This window comes from Peromyscus maniculatus, chromosome 4 (assembly GCF_049852395.1).
Source record: "Peromyscus maniculatus bairdii isolate BWxNUB_F1_BW_parent chromosome 4, HU_Pman_BW_mat_3.1, whole genome shotgun sequence".
Lineage (NCBI taxonomy): Eukaryota > Metazoa > Chordata > Mammalia > Rodentia > Cricetidae > Peromyscus > Peromyscus maniculatus.
In genome coordinates, this window is record NC_134855.1 from 5,034,664 (window position 1) to 5,056,294 (window position 21,631).

At 42.2% G+C, this 21,631-nt stretch overlaps 1 protein-coding gene across 1 annotated transcript in view; it reads left to right on the forward strand.

Annotated features, from left to right (window-relative positions):
• C5 (complement C5) overlaps positions 1–21,631 on the forward strand; it is a 110,478-nt gene that overhangs the window by 9,306 nt on the left and 79,541 nt on the right. The window contains exons 3-11 of the mRNA XM_006988736.4: positions 4,605–4,767; positions 7,159–7,229; positions 10,563–10,654; positions 13,180–13,262; positions 14,277–14,367; positions 15,468–15,582; positions 17,633–17,759; positions 20,433–20,548; positions 20,638–20,823. Of these exons, the coding sequence (XP_006988798.1) occupies positions 4,605–4,767; positions 7,159–7,229; positions 10,563–10,654; positions 13,180–13,262; positions 14,277–14,367; positions 15,468–15,582; positions 17,633–17,759; positions 20,433–20,548; positions 20,638–20,823 (1,044 nt within the window). The remainder of the gene's footprint in view (positions 1–4,604; positions 4,768–7,158; positions 7,230–10,562; positions 10,655–13,179; positions 13,263–14,276; positions 14,368–15,467; positions 15,583–17,632; positions 17,760–20,432; positions 20,549–20,637; positions 20,824–21,631) is intronic.

The following is a 21,631-nucleotide window of genomic DNA, read 5'->3' on the forward strand; positions in this document are numbered from 1 at the left end:
GGATATCTCCCTCAAAGCAGGGGGAATAGTATGTTCAGGACTTTCCTGGGGAAGCTTAGAAGCAGCATTCCTGGGAGAAGGCATAAATGATTCATAAGGAATTTTCCATCAATCCAATATCCTCAGATTGTACCAATATTAAAAGTGCCCCAAGTATGCAACAGGTGGAGATGAAAACCAATGGTGGCATGGCAGCCACCATGTGGCTCAGCTCTGCTGGATCTTTGTCAAGCAGCTGTGCTGGCTTTATGACTTCTGCCATTCCATCAGATATGGCTGTGCCACCCCAGATTCTGTCATGTTTCTTTCTATGTGATTCTTGATGTTTTTCATGTCCCTCCTGATCTCTGCAGACTTGCTCGTTATTCAGGGATGTGTTGTTCAATCTCCATAACTTTGTACTTCCTATAACTTTCCAGCTGTTGGTTTCTAGTTTGAGTCTGTTGTCTTCAGATAGATTATAAGAAATCATTTAAACTCTTTTATTCAGCTAGACATGCTTTATGTCCTAAAAGGTGATATATTTTAGAGAAAGTCCTGTGGGTCACTGAGAAAAAAGTGTTTTCATCAGTATTTGGGTAGAATATTCTGCAGATGTTTGTAAAGTCCATTTGACTTACACTAACATTTAAACCTGATGTTTCCCAACTGTTTGTGTGTGTGTGGGGGGGGTGGTCTGGTGAGAGTATGGTGTTTTAGACAATCACTATTGTTCTGTTGATGTAAGCCTGTGCATTTCATTTGGTTGTGTTGTTATGTGTCTGGGTGTGCTGATGTCCAACGCACATATATCTGGGATCATAATGTCTTCCTAGTGGATTTTGGCCTTAATTAATATGAAGTGACCTTCTTATCTTTTTTGACTAGTTTTTAAGTTTATTTTTTCAGGTGTCATAGTAGCTATGCTTGCTTGTTGACTAGTCCATTAGCTCAGAATTCTTTTTTGTTTTTTGTTTTTGTTTTGTTTGTTTGTTTGTTTTTTCAAGACAGGGTTTCCTCTGTGTAACTTTGGTGCCTTTCCTGGAACTCGCTTTGTAGCCCAGGCTGGCCTTGAACTCACAGAGATCCTCCTGCCTCTGCCTCCCAAGTGCTGGGATTAAAGGCTTGCACCACCACCACCCAGCTGGAATTCTTTTTTCAACCCTTCCATGCTAAGATGTTCATCTTTGTAAGTAAGATGTGTTTCTTGCAGTCAACAAATAGATAGGTTCCATGTTTAAGATCAATCTGCTACACTGTGTCTTTTGATTGGAGAATTGAGACTATTGACATCCAGAGTTATTATTGAAAGGTGTATTAAATTCTATTTTTTGTAGTATTTGGTGCTTTCTATTCCTTAATTGAGTATTATTGTTCTAGTGTGGCTTATTCTTTCCTGTGGCTTCATGGATGTGTTTATCTTTCTCTTCATTGTGGTATCTGTGATGCTGGTGTGTGGCCATAAGTTTATTGTTAGAAGACTTTCTTTCCTCTTTAATTTTGAGGGATATCTTTGCTGGATATAGTAATCTGGTTTGCCAACTGTCTCTAACAGCTGAAAATACTTTGTTCCATGCTCTCTTGGCATTTGGAGTTTCTGTTGAAAATTTGCTGTTACTCTGATGTGTTCTGTTTTTAAAAATGATTCTGTGTTTCTCACTTGCAGCTTTCAATATTTTTTCCTTGTTCTGGGTACTTAGTGTTTAACTGTATTATGATGTGGAGAGGATCTTTTCTGATCTACTGTATTAAGAATATTAAATGTCTTCTGTATCAAGAGGGGGTCCTCTTTCTCTAGATTTGGAAATTGCTCCATCCTGATTTTATTGAATATGTTTTTCTCTGCCTTAGCTTGAACTCTTCTATGCTCCTGAACTACAGAAGTTTTTTTCCATGGTGTCCCCTAATGGTGTATGTTCTGTTCACGTATTATTGTTGTTTAATTACAGACATCGTCTAGCTGCTCTAAGTTATCTGTATTGCCTTTAGGCCACGTTGTTCACTTGATACACTCTATTGGAAGGGCTTTCCTCTGAATTTTTAAATTCATCTTATTAAGGTTTTCATTTCTAAAATTTCAATTTGACTTTTTTACTATTTTTTTTTTTTTTTTTTTTTTTTGGTTTTTCGAGACAGGGTTTCTCTGTGTAGCTTTGCGCCTTTCCTGGGACTCACTTGGTAGCCCAGGCTGGCCTCGAACTCACAGAGATCCGCCTGGCTCTGCCTCCCGAGTGCTGGGATTAAAGGCGTGCGCCACCACCGCCCGGCACTTTTTTACTATTTTTATTGAATTCCCTTTCACATTTTCTATTGGTATCCTCATTTCATTCAGATTTTTTTATTCTCTTTTAATTCATTCAGGAATTTATTCATGTGCTCTTTGAGTTCATTGAATATTCTTATAATTATTATTTTAAATTCTTTGGGATTTCATTTAATTCACATTCATTGGAACTTATTATTGTGGCTTGGTAATTTTGGGAGGAGTCATGTTGTGATTTTTTTATGTTTCTATTGTTACTTCAATTGGATTTGAGCATCTGGGATTAGGTCATTGGTTGTTTTTTGTTTGTTTGTTTTTTAATCACCTGTATTTTTTTTTCCAGTTAAAATATTTCCCCTGTTCAAGTGGTACTAAGGTGTAGTAGGGTTAGTTGTCGTTCTTCCAACTCTAGACTCAGGGGCTACACTCTCAGCCCACACACTCAGGGGACCAGGCACAATCTCTATTATTACTCCAAGAGTAGACTTCTAACTGCAGAAGTAACCACAACTGATAAGTAGGCCTGCTATGAAAATACAATAAGAATGAATTAAAAACAATCACCCTTCCAATTCCAATAACTTCAGGACAATAAAGGATCAAAGACAGCACAGTGTGACTTAGGTGTTAGCTATTAAGAGTGGGAATGAAAGGAAATAGGAAGTTAAGTAATTGAAGTAAAATTAGCTATTAGCATTAAAACAATAAAGAAAAATGGGGAGAAAGCTAAATGGGACCAATAAAGAAGAGAGGAAATGAAGTTGTTCCAGTGAAAGGTGGAATAGAAACAAAAAAGAGTCAAAAGAAATGTAACCACTCACCCTGAAGCAACTGAATCACCAGAAGGCCAAGGCATGGAAAGTGCCTGTGCACTTTGGGAGAACAATGCAATATAAAGTGGTCTATGAAATTAAATGTAGCTACTAAGTAACATCTGTCCCTATGTGGTCACTTGTCTCAGTACAAGTCTAGACTATCTGGATAAAACCACATGTGTGTGTTCAGGTACAGAATGTATTTATGTGGTCATGCCCATGTTCAGGGGCGCAGAGTATTCGCTGTGGTCCACGCGGGTGCAGGATGTCTATGCCGTCACCCTCCAGGGTGGACTCTTTCTCTGTGTTGTTGGTTGTGCTTCTTTGACAGTTTAACTTGGTCTCCTCTCGTAACGGCTGGACCTTTGTGTTGTTAGGTTTCCTGAGTTGATCCTTGTATCATTTGCCCCCAACCAGAGGTGTGGTTTTAGGGTAGGCAGGAGTACAACAATGAGAGGAGGTCTCTGAGTACTAGAAAGGGCCATTGTGATCTCTCCGTCGGCAAACACACCAGCACTTTGTCACTGTTCTGCAGAACCAGTAAGTCTCACTCTTGTCTAAGGCTCAGACCACATCTCAACACTAGAGGTATTCTACAGCGTGCCAGAGCCCAGATTAGTCCTGATACTGCCCGGCTCCTCAGGGTCCGCTCTACTGGGAGGAGCTTTGCCGATACAGACACCCTGCTGCTGCTCCCACAAATCCCCAAGAGAGATCCCAGCACCCATGGTACCTGATACTGCATTAGACCCTGTCTGGTTGGACTGCAGATCTGCTCAGTAATTCTCCCATTGGTGTACTTTTTGAGTCTGGGGGGGGGGGATGTTGTTTGCTTTCTTTTAGACTGTGGCCTCCCCCCACCACACCGCTTGTGTGTGTGTGTGTGTGTGTGTGTGTGTACAGGTAACCATGCACTTACTTGTGGAGGCCAGAGGACAAGTTCAGCTGTGGTTCTTTGGTTGCCATCTGCCTTATTTCTTATGACAGGGTCTCTCACTGACCTGGAATTCACTGGGTACAAGAGGCTGGCCAGGCGGCAGGCCCCAGGGATCTGTCTGTCTCCACTTCCCAGGTTCTGGGATTGCAAGTACTGGCCACAACACCCAGCCTATTTGTAACTTGGGTTTTGGGTTCTTGAACTCAGGACCTTGTACTTGCAAGGCAAGTACTTTACCAATGGAGCTATCTTTCCAGCCCCTTTTCAGAGTTCTTATAGCAAACAAAAATGTTCCATTGCTGACAGCAAAGTTTTCATCATGACGGGACAATGAAAGGCTTGGGCAACATTAATTTGCTCTTCTAGCTCTTGTGCCATTCTGTTGCTTTTGTTTACTTGCTGGTTGACTTGGTTTATTTTGAGACAGTGTTTCACTATGCAGCCCAGGGTGCCCTTGAACCTGTGGTCTTTCTGCTTCAGTGTCTAGAGTGCTAGGCTATACCACTTTCTAATGATGTAATATGCAGAATCCTGTTTCTAATGAGATTGCAGCGTTTTGCAGTGTGCTTTATAACCTTAGAATTACACCCTTCTGTTATTGTTCTTACAGATACAGCCCAGCCAACTGCCTGGAGAACAAGACCCAGTCTCACATGTGTATCTAGAAGTCGTGTCAAAGCATTTTTCAAAATCGAAAAAAATGCCAATAACCTATGACAATGGATTTCTCTTCATCCACACAGACAAACCTGTTTACACTCCAGACCAGTCAGGTAGCGGGCAGAGCGCTCCTTTGTGGGGAAACTGACGTGGTATTTTAGACTTTTTGACACATGGAATTGAGTGGAGACTGATTTCCACCCTTAAAAAAAAATAACAAGATCAAAACCAGCCCTCAGTTCCTAATGACTTTTATAGTTTTCAAATAGCATTTGATTTTTAATTTATAAAGAAATTTCTAAATCGATTGAAAAATCCAAAATTACATCTGCTGCATTATCAGTTATATCCAAGTAGATAAAATGTTGTTAGAACTTACTCATTAAATAAATAGATTTTATTTCAAATAAAATTTAGACAAAGGAGAAATATTTATGATAGAGCCATGTTCATAACAAATGCAGAGTCAGGTCTGAATTCTCAACTGGGAAACAACACCCAACAAAAGGAGACCAGATGTCTCAGAAGACACAAGGAACACCATGGGAGTGTGTGGATACTAATATTCAAAGGCCGTTTGTCTAGGAAGGTGCCTGTTAAAACAATGCCACCTGTTACAGAGGGAAGGGCCCAGCCTATGGTTGAGGAAAGCCCTGATTTACCTCATAAAATTCCTTCATCTCTCCTTCTTGCCATCATTGACTCTAAAGAGATGATCTGTAGAGACGTGTATGTGGAAAGAGGAAGCCATGAGATTTCATTAATAATATTGACGGGGAAGGACAGAAAAGGGGAGACAGGATCAGCGAGCTTCATTGAAAAGCATTACATAGTATGCTAATGTTGGTGGTGGTTGGTGATGTCAACGGTGATGTGGAGTAGAAACCCTGCTATAATTGTCTCAGGCAGGAAAATCCTAGAAAGAGTGAGGATGTCACTACCAGGATCGTATGAGCTCTTGACGGAGAGAAGATGACTGGGGTGGGGGCGACTGAGAGACAGTTCAGCACTGGCAGCCATACATTGGCTCACAACTGTCTGTAACTCTAGTCCCAAGGGATCCATCGCCCTCTTGTGGCCTCTGCAGGCACAGCATGCACACAGTACACATACATTCAAGCAAAACACCCACACACCTAAAATTTTTTGAAGGCTGAAAAAAAAAAAAGGTAATGATGACTTTTTAAAAGAAAAACCATAGTCTCTACCCATACAGATTGGGTCTTTTTCAGCTTAATCATACCTAGAAACAAGTATAACTTCACCTTGCCCTCCTATCCTAGAGGATGCTTTGGGAAATGGGTACCATTCACACTACCTACCACATCCGGTCATCAGACTTGTATAGCAATTCTAGAGCCCCGAGCCCAGGACCTTCCTGGCTGTTAGAGCTTCCCTTGGGAGTGGCCTTATTTTTTCCTATTAGGACTTGACTGATAAGAAGATAATGTGCTTTCACTTAATCTAGTCGTAAAGGAAAATGAAAGAACTTCTTTTTTCTCCTTTGGTGGCAGATAGCAAACTAGAGTAGTTTGAATGCAGTCTCTGGAGCCATACCAATTGGGTCAAATCCAAGCCTGGGCTGTTCCTGACTATGTGATCATGTGTGAATTAGACTCTCACAGCCCCATTCCTCATCTGATAAAAAAAAAAAGATAATAATACAATTCCCTCATAGAACTGTACCAATTATTGATGTAGGTGGGTCCTTCCCATGATGGGGGAGGTGATACCCCTGGGCAAATGGCCATGATTTTATAAGAGCAGGGTAGCTAGCTAGCCAGGAAGAACAAGCCAGTATGCAGTGCTCCTCCGTGGCCCCTTCAGTTCCTGCCTTCAGGTTCCTGCCCTGACTTTGCTCGGTGATGGAGTGTGACCTGAGGATTGTAAGCTGAAATAAACTCTCCCCCCAACCCAAGTTGCTTTTGGTCATAGTATTTTACCCCTGTTGGATTTTGTAAGTAGAATATATACTGTCTGAACCAATTTTCCAGTTTTCCATTAACTCTGATAAAGACAACATCTGATACTCTCATCTAACTATAAGGTAGCTGCTTGATAAATAGTACAGATACAGATTATTTTACACTATGGATGTGTTCCCAAAGATTGTCTACAAATATATATATATATACTGAACTGTATGTTAAATTCAATACAAGTAGCTCCTTAAATGAATCTCAGAGGATTCTCTTTCTTTTGAATATATATTTTCATTTATGGATTGTGCATATAGCCTTTTAAATGAAAATCCTCTCATTAATGATGGTTGTGAAAAATTTAAAAACCATAGGGCCTAATCCCAGCTATATGAGAGGCTGAGGCAGGAGGATTATGAGTTCAAAGACAGAGCAGGCTTCAGGGTGAGTTCAAGGCCAAGCTAATCAATTTTTAGTGAAATTCTGACTGAAAATAAAAAGTGAAAGAATAAAGTAAATAAATAAACGAAATATTGAAACGTGCTTGTTTGTCGGAGTTTCTGATGATGTCACACGTTTTAACAGTGAAAATCAGAGTCTATTCGCTGAATGACGACTTGAAGCCAGCCAAAAGGGAGACTGTCTTAACTTTCATAGTAAGTATTTTATTTCTGTAAATAACACTAACATTTTTATTAAGGAATCTCCTTCCACAATCCCATCCCCACACTACACTAAATCATTTGATGTCATAAAAACAGTTATTAAATGCTTAGCGTGAATGTGCATTATAGATTTACATCTGTGTGGCAGACACATAGAAAGCCCAGACAAGCTAACTTAACACTGGGAAGGATACTGATCTAAACCATCGAAATCCATCCTCTGTACTACTTACTTTTTAAAAGCATGCCCATCAAGAAGTAATTGACAGGGCTGGAGAGCTAGCTCATTAGTTAAGAGCACTTGTTCTTGCAAAGGACCCAGGTTCAATTCCCAGCACTCACACAGAGGCTCACCACTCCCTCAGACACCAGACACACATATGGTACACAGACGGACATGCAGGAGAAACATTTATACACAAAAAATAATAAAATAAATCTAAGAAAGAATCACTTGACTGTCTGTGATATATAAAACTTTTACTTGTATGGTTTTACTTATTTTTAAGGAACTTAGATTTTAGTGATATATTAATATACTAATATACTTATATGCTCAGCATTTACCAGCCACTAAACTGACAGATCATATACAGCAGATGATGTGAAACCAATTCAATGGTTTTACCTATCACAAATTTATAATAAATTCCCAAAGACATTTTTGTGGGGAAATGATTACTGCAATTGGTCAGCTGCTCACTTATTAGCAGTGGTTAACAGTCCTACAAATAATGTATAGGCACCTTTTCCCATTCTCAAACAAATTTAGAATGCACATATAAAGGAGTGTGTATTAGAGAACAAAACTGTGCTAGAATATATGCTGAAATGTGCATTAATGACTTAAGAATTCTGGAGGAAAACATAGTATGAGTGAGCCTGATGGGTGATACATTCCTTCTCTGGAATAGAAAAGGTAAGGAAAACCTTTGAGTTAGGTCATAATGAAAGGAACTGTCATGGGTTCTTTGAAATAATGAAAGCTATCTCTGTAGGAACTAGCATGAGTTAATCTATGGAAGCAGGAAAAAATTAATGTCTTAGTTAGGGTTTCTATTGCTGTGATGAAACACCATGACCAAAGCAACTTGAGGAGGAAAGAGTTTGTTTGGCTTACACTTCCACATCATGGTCCATCACTGAAGGAAATCAGGACAGAAACTCAAGCAGAGCAGGAACCTGGAGGCAGGAGCTGATGCAGAGGTCATGGAGCGGGCTGCCTACTGGCTTGCTCATCATGGCTTGCTCAGCCTGCTTTCTTATAGAACTCAGAACCACCAGCCCAGGGATGGCACCACCCACAATGGGCTGGGCCCTTGCACATCAATCATTAATTAAGAAAATGCCCTATGGGCTTGCCTACAGCCAGATCTTCTGGAGGTGTTTTCTCAGTTGAGGCTCCCTCCTCTCTGATGACTCTAGCTTGTGTCAAGTTGACATAAAACTAGCCAGCACAATGAGACTAATGTAGACACAAACAAGCATAGTAAATAACTGGCTGACTGACAAAGCCTGGGAGAGATGTCAGCGCTAATGTTCTCATTTCTACTGGAGAATAAGGGGTTAAGGGACATGAATTCTTTATCCTACTTGGCTGTACTTGAACTTGGGTGAAGCTGAATCCTGGAAGCACATGCAAAAGAAATGGATGCCAGTCATCAGTGAAAGAGCTTCCTGGGGGTGGAGAGCTGAGCCCAGAGCCACAAGGAAGCAGGATGTAGGAAGCACCCTGAGCAAAGAATTTGAGAAAGGTCCATCATGACTGATGATGCTTCATCCCAGGAAGACACTTACCTGTAAATCTGTGAGGATCATTCCTGTTCAAACAGGCCTTTGTAAGTTTTCCAATTTGTTGAGTTTTAAAGTTAGACTCACCAGGAACTCCATGATTAGTTCAAACAAAGTCCAAAGTCGCTGACCCCAAAACAATGCCACTTATGGAGAAGATTTATGAGAACTTTCAATATGTGTAACCATTCTAAGGGTTGTATCAGGGCTAGTGTGTGTGTGTGTGTGTGTGTGTGTGTGTGTGTGTGTGTGTGTGTAATAGTTTGTTAATCCCAAAGATCAGAGGGAAAAGACCATGGCCATATTAATCAAAGAAAGCAATTAATTAATACAAGCTTTTGTATTCATGTGTCCAGGCTGCCTGGATATGAGGAAGACAAGGCTTTTATAGCTCGCGGGTAGGAGGTTTCTAAATGGGGGATTTGGTGGGCGAAATAGGCAGGGTTACAGGAGCAGAACATAAGCACAGCACATTAGTCCTAACGACCTCCTGGAACAGACATGGTTGTAATGTGGGCACAACAAGGGAGTCATAGGTGGTCATGGAACTGTCGGCAACAGAGGTAGGGCTGCAAGACGGCTATAAACAACTCTGAAACAGAAATGATTGTCACTCCTGGAGCAGGCAGCATAGAACCATTTGTAGTTAAGGTTACAGATGGGGCACAGCCCGATCCTTGAGAAACGGAGATTTAATCATAAACAGGAATGAACCTGGTTTGTCTTTACGTAAGATGGCTTTTAAACCTAAGATAGAGGCAGGCTGGTTCTTCAGTTTAACAGAAGAAAAGTTTTTTTAAAACACCAAATGAGGAGTTTTGCTTTCGTCCAGTATGTTATTAAAGCCTTTTTTGAGGTGGAGTCTCACTGTGTAGCCCTGGTTGGCCTTGAGTTCCCAATCTTCCTTTCCCTCCCACTGGAGTGACAGGTGTGGACCTGTCTGGACTTGCATTTCTCTTAATGTACAGTGTAGACAGTGAAGAGAGATGGGGAGGGTCTAAATAATGGGAGGGACCCATGAACCATGGCTACCTTTCATAATCTTTGATTGAATTTAGTCCTCATGAAGGCTGATGCCTGTTTGGGAAATATTTTTTGCAGATCAAAGATTATATTGCAGTCAGAAACTGTAATTGTGGTATCTGTGCTTTGAAAGCTGCTAAGGTTTCACTGTGTCTTCCTAAAATGCATGTGGTAAAGCTTAATTCTCCGTGTGGCAATGTTGGGGATTGGGGGGGCAGGAGGACCTTACCCCTGTGAATGAATTCCAGGCGTTCCCACGGGACTGAGTCCCTGGGACAGTGACTGGAGGTGAAACGCCTCTTGCAGAATCTGCTCACTAGTCCACTTTCTTATGTGAGCTGAAGGACAGACATCCCTACCCACCCAATGCCATTGCCATGCTCTTGGACTTAACAGCCTCCAAAGCCACAAGAGTAAATAAATCTCCATCTCTTGTAAACTGCCTGTCACGGATACTCTTTTATAGCCACAGAAAGTGAACTAAGGTACGATGTCTGTTTCTATTCAAAGGATCCCGAAGGATCAGAAGTTGACATTATAGAAGAAAATGATTATACCGGAATTATCTCTTTTCCTGACTTCAAGATTCCATCTAATCCTAAGTAAGTAAAAAATATTTGTTATTAAACAAATTTTCTCTAAAAAGCGTATCTGAAACTTCTGGGGAAGGAGATACACAATCAAACAGAGCCACCTAGTGTTGGCAGAGCGCCACAGATGTGAACTTGGAGAATCTTCAGTCTGGTGAGGCTGCTTCCTGCTAGGGAAAGAAAAACATTCTCACTGCTGGATCCAGCATAGCCCACCGCCTTCCCAGATACTCAGGAGACTGGAGCAGGAGGATCCCAGGGATTCATTGTCAGCTTGGGAAACAGATCTCTCTCTCTCTCTCTCTCTCTCTCTCTCTCTCTCTCTCTCTCTCTCTCTCTCTCTCTCTCTCACACACACACACACACACACACACACACACACATTCAATGCTACCACGTATCTGTATATTTGAATTACATTGGAAGTGAGCAGTGCAATGTAACGCAATCCTAAATGGTCTTTAATAAAAACCTGGAGCCAGATATGAGGTAAAAGATCAGAGAGACAAAGGAACAAGCCACAGCTACTTCTCACCTTGCCAACTCCATGAATCCTCCAACTGAATGTTTCTGAACTCCCAGCCGAAATGGGTCCAGCCAAAAAGGGCTTTAGTTCCTGTCTCCTCACGCCTTATATACCTGTCTCTGCCCAGCCAGATCACTTCCTTCCTAGTGCTGGGATTAAAGGTATGTGTGCTTCCCAAATACTGGTAGCAAAGGCATGAGGTCTCAAGTGCTGGGATTAAAGGCAAGTGACTCCCAAGTACTGGCATTAAAGGTGTGTGCCACCACTGCCTGGCTCTGTTTCTCCCCTAGACTGAATCAATCTCATGTAATCCAGGGTGGCTTTGAACTCACAGAGATCCAGATGGATCTCTGCCTCCCAAGTGCTAGGATTAAAGGTGTGTGCCGCCACTGCCTGGCATCTATGTTGAATCTAGTGGCTTGTTCTGTTCTCTGATCTTCAGGCAAATTATATTGGAGTACACAATATATCACCACATGCATTACAGAGATGGGGACTCCATCTTTGCTTCCAAGGGAGAGCAGTGTAGCATGTATAAGACAAGAGCATCTAAAACAGCTACTACTGAACATCAACCAACCATTCTATGGTCCTTTTCCCCATGCTCTCTGAAAAGGAGTTTAGAGTAGTGCATTATTCTCAGGTTTTGATATTGAAACTGGGGAGTTTCAATACATCGGATAATTTTTAAGTTGTGTAGTCTCTTGAGAATACCCTGTGCTCTACAGGACAGGACTGAGCTGTCACTGCTGTCCTCTCTCAGATGTGTGCCATTTGCTCCAGACAGGTCACGCATCCCTAGAAGACTGTCGACTCCTATCTCGACACCTCTGTACCTTAGCACGCGTCTCCTCTGCTTTGAGCATGCTTCACCTTGTCTCCCATGCTGAGCTTCACCTCATCGTCAGGGCAAAAGTTAGCCTTTGCCAAGACACTGTTCCTGGGTGTGCTCTAACACAGCTCCCCACCTATTTTCTTTGTGATCCTTTTCTCCACATCTTTATTTATTTATTTTCTTGTTTCTTGAGTTTTGCTGTTTGCTTGTTTTTGAGGCAGGATCTCACTGTTCCTCAGCTTGGCCTGGAATTCATTCTCCACCCCAGACTGGCCTCCAAGCCCTGGTAATCCTCCTGTGTCAGTCTCCTGCCAGTGCTGGGATGACAGGCAGGACCTCCTAGCTGCCACACTCTGGCCTTGTAGTTTCCAGTTGATTGGGAACTCCCTGAGGGCAAGTCCTTGCCTGGACTGCTTGTTGCGTCTCAGCAGTCATTAGGAGAGGTGTCTGATAGATATCCTTTGAACTGACGCTGCTGCTGCTGGTAATATACACAATACGGACATCAACAGTATATTTTCATTTCACAAATGAGGCTAAGTGACTTGGTCTCATCCAACCTGCTAGTATAGAGAAACACTAGGAACCAGACGTACACGGAATAATGTGAAGACTGTGACTCGTGTTTTTCATTTTTTTTCTTTATTGCTTAATCTAGTACTCAGTAAGTATTTTAGGATGGAGGTTATTAGCCAAGTAAGTCATTTTCCTTTTTAGATAAGCCATACTTCATTTCCAATGATTATTTATGTGAGGCATAAACTTTGTCATTCATATAAGTTTGGGCTATGCATCACATGTTTCTAGAGACATCATTATGGATTTTCTAATATATTATAGATTGTAATGTCATATTAGTGTCATTAAACTCAAGGATTAAGTAAATTCTGAAGTTATTATCAGCCCTTTAAATCAAACACAATGACTTATTAAGATAAAATACATGGAAAAATAATACAATATGTGATAATATAATTAATAAATAATTTATATTATCAAAAGAAAAATACTCAACTATTTCTGTTTATTGCTTTAAAATCTCCCACAAAATATTTACTTAGTCTACACATGTCTATATGTATTCTAACATCTTTAAATGGGAATTAATTAAATTCCCTATGGCAAAATTAGAACTATTTAATGACATCTATGCTTTTAAATATTTTGCTTCCACAGATATGGTGTATGGACAATTAAAGCTAAATATAAGAAGGATTTTTCAACGACTGGAACCGCATACTTTGAAATTAAAGAATATGGTAAACTTTAATATTATTATCATAACTAAGAGGGTTATTGCAGTGCCTTTGGAATGTCAGCAGGGGTGAGGGCAGAGAGACAGTAATGATGGCAGGGGTGAGGGCAGAGAGACCGTAATGGTGCTTTGAATGACTAGCACTGAAGTCTCAATTGTGCTATCAACCTTATGAAGCCAACCAATCCTCCTTCATGACAGAGCTGGGAGCTGTGATCCCTCAAGGTGCTTGGCTTGTTAAAGTCTTTTCTAGAATTATAGTCTTAGGATAAACAAATTATTAGAGATAAAGTGAGTAGAGTCTGATAAGATTCGTTTAGAAATTGAACATACTCATATTTTGAAATCGGCCACATCATTGGATAATAATATGACTATTTCTCCATTTCTTGTAGTAGTTTACCTGAGTAGCTATGTGCTATGTGATCAATTAGCAATCAAAACAACCCTTCACAGACATGCTAGCACCAGAGCTTAGAACATTAAATACTGGATGTATTTTATCTACTAATGAAAGAGAGATGCTAAATAAACCCTCACTTTCCTTTCCTATTTTCAATTTAATAAACACTCACTAAATAAACACTATGTTTAAGACTTACAAGAAAGATAAGAGGAAGAAAGAGAGACACAGACCCAGAGACAGAGAAGCAGAGAGACAGAAACAAAGAAAGTCCTTCTGTTTTTAAGTATCTTCCACTCCACCAGAGGAAATAATCTGTTGTCCATAATACACACTATAATCAAAATATAAACCAAGTGATTTGGTACATCAAGCCTGGATTCACTCTGATTTGGAGAGAGGGAGAGCTTATCAGAGGAATTCCATTGTTGTTGTTGATAATGATGATGATGGGGATGATAATGATGGTGATAATGATGATGATGGGGATGATGGTGATGATGATGGTGGTGGCAATGCTTTATTAGTGCTACCTGTTGTCCAACTAGAAAGTCTGGCTGCCTGCCGTGTTTTAGAGGTCAAATGGTAACACCATCTCTTCATTTCTGTTTCCAGTCTTGCCACGTTTCTCTGTTTCAATAGAGCCAGAAAGTAACTTCATTGGTTATAAGAACTTTAAGAGCTTTGAAATCACTGTAAAAGCCAGGTAAGAACATGCCTTTCTCAGGTTAGCTACATTTAAGTTCTGGTTCTTGCTCTCAGAGTTGTCCTAAAGTGACCTGTGACTTACTGTGTTCCATGACTTTGGGGATGGACTGAGACATCACGCTGACTGCTCTATTTATCTATCCTGACCTCATCTTAGAAGGCAGAAAAAAATGGCCTCAAGATTGAAGCTCAGTGTGTGCATTCATCAGTTGCCTGTCTCAGCTAGGGTTTCTGTTGCTGGGAAGAGACACCGTGACCATAGCAACTCTTATAAAGGAAAACATTTAATTGGGGTGGTGGCTTACAGTTTCAGAGGTTCAGTCTGTTATCATCTGTGTGGGGAACATGATGGCATGCAGATCAACATGGTGCTGGAGCTGAGAGTCCTACATCTTGCAGGCAACAGGAAGTCAACTGAGACACTGGGCGGTATCCAGAGCATAGGAAACCTCAAAGCCCACCCCATAGTGCCACACTTCCTCCAACAAGGCCACACCCACTCCAACAAAGCTACACCTCCTAATAGTGCCATTCTCTATGAGATCATGGGGACAAGTCCAATCAAATCACCACACAGCACAATTTAGGGTATGCAGACTAATAAGGTTTCACTTATTAGCTCATCTCTAAGCTAATCTCTAAGATGGTATTTCAATTAATTCTTTGAAAATCATACATGTGCATACCATGTCTACAATATCTTTTAATCATATTCACCCCCAACCTTTCTCATTGCTCTGGACAAACTGGAAAGACAAATCCCACTTCTGCTTTCTGGACAGCCACATGCTCCTGTCTCTATGAATTCCACCCTCCTTCCTTGCCACAGTGGATACTGCCTTTTTAAGTCATGAAGCCTTAAACTACACCCCCCCACACTGGTGGCCCAGAGGTCAATGTGTTGATCAGGCTGACCTTGAACTCAGAATGCTAGGATAAAAAGCCATATTTTTCTTGCTGTGGCCTTCTAAGGGTGAACTACAATAGTTGGTGGAAGTATACCATGTGCCTTATATAATTTTAAATTGTTAGATATTTTTATCCAAGTCATCTATTATAACGATGTTAGGGAAACAACTTTCTGGTCTTGCTTGACAGATATTTTTATAATAAAGTGGTCCCTGAAGCTGAAGTGTACGTCTTCTTTGGGTTGAGAGAAGACATCAAAGAGGATCAGAAGGAGATGATGCGGAGAGCAATGCAAGTCACCACGGTAAGTTGTTTGCTGAGACTGGAGACTGCTGAGGGAGGAGTCACTGCGAGCCCTCCTGCCCGATCCCACATTCTGTACAGGTACGGGCAGTGAGGTCAGATAAATTCCCCCTCCAAACCCCAGTGCAAGCTGGCTATGGACATGGGCCATACCGGCAATCCCTGGGCATGATTGAGAGACCCCACCTCAGCAAGTGAAGTGGAAGAGCAATCCAGCATGATACTTAAGTCAACCTTCACATATACATGCACCCACCCTTGCCTGTGCATTCACACATATACAAAAAAAGTGTATGCACACGTTCATAAGCAAACACAATATAACACACATGCGTGCAAAACGGGAACAAAGAAAATAAACACACGGCCCTTTCTTTGGCACCAGCCTCCCCGTCAGCTAAGACCATGCCATCTCGTCCCTCCTCAATTTTGCATAGTTCCTTTTGCCTCCAACTTCGCTCCTTCCCTCTAGGCCTTCCTGTGTCCGCTGAGCTGATTCCTTCTCATTCGTTATTTTTCAACACTGGAGCCTTTTCTTTGGTCCAAGCCCCTGGCCACCCAAACACAGTTAGCCGGCCATTCCATGTGTTCCTGTTAATCCCAACAGTGACAATAAGACCACTACCACAATTTGAGCCAAATTTGAAGCAAGCTTGATTTTTATTGGTGTGTGCCCAAGAGCTGGCCAGCGACTGCCTCCTAAGTCTTGTTAAAGAGAACAGCCCGGAATCCATCTCTTGGGCCCCTTTAAAGAAGTAAAATCATGAATAGTTTTATAGAAGGGAGACAATGGGACAATAAGAAAATTAAAAAAAAAAAACTTAAAAATAAAAACATAGTGTGGTCACCTGCCCTGTGATTAGGGAGTGGTTAGGAAGGGTCAGGGGGTCAGGGTATTCTACAGAACAAACCAAGATCATGGGTTGGGGAAGGTCAGGTTCCAGGAAACAGAGCAGCTCAACTCTCCCAGTAATAGAAACTTATTTTTAAAAACACCGCAGAATGGCTCCTGCCTTCAAAATGGAGTCAGGCAGGTTCGTCACTCCCAGGCCTCAGGTCTCATTAAAGCATATTTTATGCTTTCTTCAGTGTGGCTTTCAACTGAGGGGGGGCGGGGCATTTAACCCAATGGGACGTTTAACAATGCCCAGAATCATTTTTGATTGTTCAAAACTGAGGCTGCTTTCTGACATTGAGCAGCTGGAGGCAGGGTTGCCCCTTCAGTGCACAGGACCCACACGATGTGATCTTTCAATATGGCACCCACACGATGTGTAGATATGGGTGAGATCTGTCCAGGGTTAAGGGCTGACGGTTACAGGAACTGAGACCAAGCCTCATCCCTTTTCTCTTATTTAATGTTCTCTGCACACACACAGACGACCTGAGGTCTTGTCTCTTCTGTATACATTTTAACACTCATTCACTTTGCATTTTGCATGATCAAACATTTAGCTTCTGTTTTTGAAAAGATGGTCTTATTTATTCAATATGTAAATTAAGAATCTTTAAAATCAAGATTCTACTTTAGGCACTGAGACTTGAAGGAAATAAAGACAAGGGATGTAGCTCAATGATAAAGCACATGCTTATCACGCATAAGGTTCTAGGTTCAATCCCCAGCATCAATCAACCAAGCTAAATCAGACAAAAATGCCTGCTTCCAGGTCAAACCATTTTCAAATAAGGACAAAATAAAAAACAAAACATAAGAAAAATAATATTTTTTCATAATTCAATAATATAATTAATAAATAAATAAATAATACGATAAAAACAAACCTCACGTTTCTTTACATATTGCATACTATATTATCAACTGGTACCCAAAAGACCATGTGGCCAAAACCCTTCCACATCTATAATTCTGCACAAACTCATTAGAAAACAGCATTCTGGCTGTCACTGTGGGTTCAGTCACTCATTCTACTTGTGACAATAATATGTGGCTTCTGTAATTTGCCTTCAATTTAGAGGCTAGCAAAAGCAGACTTGGAAGTTTTCCTTCTACATTCACTATTTTGACTCTTCCTTTTGCTCCTTTTGAAAAGCTGGTCAATGGAGTTGCTCATGTCACATTTGATTCTGAAACAGCGGTTAAAGAACTGTCCTACGAGAGTCTAGAAGAGCTAAATGACAAGTACCTTTATATTGCTGTAACGGTCACAGAAACTTCCGGTAAGTGTGTGCGTGCGTGCGTGAGTGTGTGTGTGTGTGTGTGTGTGTGTGTGTGTGTGTGTGTGTGTGTACAACATTCTTTTGGGTGTGTGTGTGTACAACACTCTTTTGGTATAGATTTAGACATCATATCAGTGGTGTAAGTGATCTCTAAGGTTCCTCTGTATTTTATTTTCTTTCATAGTTAAATTCTACCTTTCCTTTCTATGCCATTAGAAATGGATAGTGCTCTGCTCTGCTGCAGGCCCGGACTCCCTGTCAGCAGCAGCACAAAGGCAGACTGACATGTGCCAGTAGCTCTACAGCCATTTTACTTGTGCATCTGGCACCTGTCTCACCTTCCTAGAGCCAAAATAAAATGAGTTATATGTGTAAAACTGTTTGCTAAGGTACGGAGTAAGTGCGAATCACCATCGTCGTCATCATCGTCATCCTGGTCTCCTTCCCTGCACTGCCTGTATAGTCACAGTATTGATCTCACATGGTTATGCTGACGCTCAAACAGCCATTTCCCATAGAGCACCTAAAGAGAGCCGGTCACACACCTGACGCCCCTGGAGCGCTAGTTTTCCCACTCCTCTCCCAGCTTCTTCTTCACAGCGTCATCCTTCCATGTCTTTAGCATGTTTAATTTACTTATGACCTGTGGCTCTCAAATCCCCTCCAGTGGTTGTTGTTCTGGGACAGGCTGTCACTCCGTAGCACAGGCTAGCCTCAAACCTCCAGCAATCCTACCGTCTCGGTCTCCTATGTGCTGGGATTGCCAGCATGTGTCCTTACACCTTGGCTCTCATGGCTTTTAATAGCTATTAATTACTACCACAAGCAGAGTCTAACTGTCTTCCAGTGTGTGTTTATACCTACTGTGGTTTATATTTCAGGTTCATATCAAAGCCCCAACTGACTCTGAATAAGTAATTTAACCAGACTAAATCTTTTTTCTTTAAAATAATAATCTTCAGTGATTCCTAAGGCACCCTTCACCCACTGAAATTTGTCCTTCTCTGGAAGCAGAATAGAGAGTTGAAATAATTAGGTTATTGAATTCCATGCATTGCTGGAGGCCCCGGAGCTGCTAAGGATGCTGGTGACATCTTACTCTATAACGTGGCTTTTGTTTTCAACATGATAGTAATGTGTCCTCCTCACATTTGTTCCTCAATTTGTTTCAAATAAACTCAATTTAAGCAATAGTAATGAGGTATTCAAAAGGTGTTTATAAATGTACAGGATCACACATGAGATAAGTGTCAATGCCACACACAAGTGGCTTAAAATTAGTATCAGATGTGCAAAAAGGCAGTTAACCAGGGACCTGCACAAGAATCCCGCATGTGCTCTAAGCAAAGAGTCCCATGCTACTGGCCTGTAAGTGTTGTACCCAGAGTCCCCCAGAGACCACCAAGAGACCAAATCCAATGCAAAAGCAAAGAGGCTTTTTATTGCACGTTAACTCAGGACTCTCAGTCCCTCTGACACAGCAGCAGAGCAGGAGAGACCCCAGCAGCAATGGGGCGGGGTTTTTAAAGTAAGGAGGGGCCTGGGGTCTACAGACTTCATAGGAACAGACTCAGGATTGGTTTATGCGAGTGGCAATCATGTTAGTAACATTTCATTGGCTAGGGTTAGTCAGGAGTTACAGTTATCCATTTGGGGACAGGCCTGAACAAGTCCCAGGCTTTGTCCTTGACTCCATGCTGCCATGGAGGCTGGCAGGCCTCACAGTACTGACTGTGGGGGCTGACTCAGTGGCCCAGGCTCTGTCCCTGACTCATGCACGTAGCTCTAAGTTGGTGAGGGGTCCCAGACAGTAGACAATTGACTGAACCTTGAGCAGTCAGAGTACGAGCAGAAAGACATACTGCAAGCACTATGTCTTTTGTTCATGGCCCTCCCAGAAACTGCTTGCTCAAGTCTCAGGAAACTGAAATGGAGGCCTGATCTCTGAGAGAAGACTGAGCATACTGTTATGGCATCTGCTTGGTCCTTTCATAAGGAGGCAGGCTTCCGGATGATTGTACTGTAACCAGCAACAGTCATAAAGATGACTAGTCTTGAAGAAAAGGTGGGAGTTGGTGGTAGACGGGGTAGGACAGGGTTCCCTCCCTCCATGGAGACTCCAGAGAGAGAAGGGCAGGGAGTAAAGCCTGCTCCTCGAGGACCACAGTGTCTGGTCTGGCTGCAAGGGAGAGGTAGGGATAGAACGCTAGAAAGCAGGCTGAGGAAACTAGAGGGTTTGTATTATCCTTAATATTATTTCATTTTAAGCTGCAGGGTAGTCCTATTGTGCTCTTCAAGTAGGCTTTTCTCAGTATCCAGGTGTCTGGTTCTTCTCCACTCTCTCCACCTGTTGAGGCTCATCCGCTGGGTTCCCGCTGTCTCCCTTGCTTCTTTGAACACATTCAACTGAACCTCCAGCCACTGCTGAAAGGCGCTATTGTCCTTCAAATCCCCCAGTCTGGACATCTTACAGGGAGCTGCCTACATAGGCTTCAGAAGGCCCTGCTTCTTGTCTGCATTCAGGAAGCGCAGCCCAGTTACAGTTGGCCAGTGAATGAAGGCAGGAATGGGTTGAGGGGATGAATAAGTCTGTGGCACACAGACCAGTCAGGCGTCCTACAGACCACCATCAGCTCTCCTGAAACTTTAACACAGCACCTGCCGCCTTTGTAGGTGGATTTTCAGAAGAGGCGGAAGTCCCTGGCATCAAATATGTCCTCTTTCCCTACACGCTGAATTTGGTTGCCACTCCTCTCTTCCTGAAGCCTGGGATTCCATTTTCCATCCAGGTAGGTGGGGCTGAAGGAGGCGGAGAGCAGCAAAGGCCATTTCAGAGTTGTTCTGATTTGAGACACGATGGAATTGTTCTGGCACACAGGTCCAGGTTAAGGATTCACTTGAGCAGTTGGTAGGAGAGGTCCCAGTAATTCTGACGGCTCAGACAGTCGATGTGAATCAAGAGACATCGGACCTGGAGCCCCAGAGAAGCTACACTCGTGCCGCCGACGGAGCAGCTTCGTTTGTAGTGAATCTGCCATCTGAAGTGACCGCACTCAAGTTTCTCGTGAGCTAAATGTTCTTGCTGTATTTCCCAGCACAGTGTGTGCTTCTGACTGTGTGGTTTGGCTGGTGTTCAGACCACACGTGGCTGATTTTTATCCATGAGTCCAGAGAATAATTCCATAGTTTTTCACCCAAAATGAAAGGAGTATCCGAAACAATTTGCTAATGTAGTGTGAATGGTCCTGGGAGGTGGAAGGGGGAGGCTGTCGATTTTTTTTTGTGGGGGGGGGGTGGAAATTAACTATTTCCCTTTATACCCAAAAGATTACATCAGCATTCAGAAGAGTCAGTGTAGACACAACAGTGGAGACCAATGATCAGAAAAAACTCTTCCACCACACATGTATTTTATCTTCCCAGGGTCACTGGGGGTCAGATGTGAAAGTCCCTCTTCTCCCTGGACATTAACTACTCAAATTAGAGCTCATTTCACTGTCTTCTCTCCCAGTAAATGTGCTTAAGTTCCTAGATAAGACCCGAGTGGGCTGATAACTGGGGGTCATGGGCTGAAGCTTATGTTCACTGGCATCTCTGGAGCCTTGTTAGGATAACCCCAGCGCATGGGCTAGGAACCCTCCCCCTGCCTGAAAGCGGGTATCGCTGCCCCCTGAGGTTATGAGCACTCGGTGTTTCGGCTTCCCTCTGAAACTGGGTCAGACAGCCACTATGATATGCATTCGTAACTCCTGTACTCCAGTCCAGGCGAGTTACAGCTGCCTCTCTGTCTTCCTCCAGATCATCTCCTCCCCTAGAAGTCTCCAGTTCATCAGGCTATTTCAGGAAATGCGCCCATTCCTGTTTTGGAACGA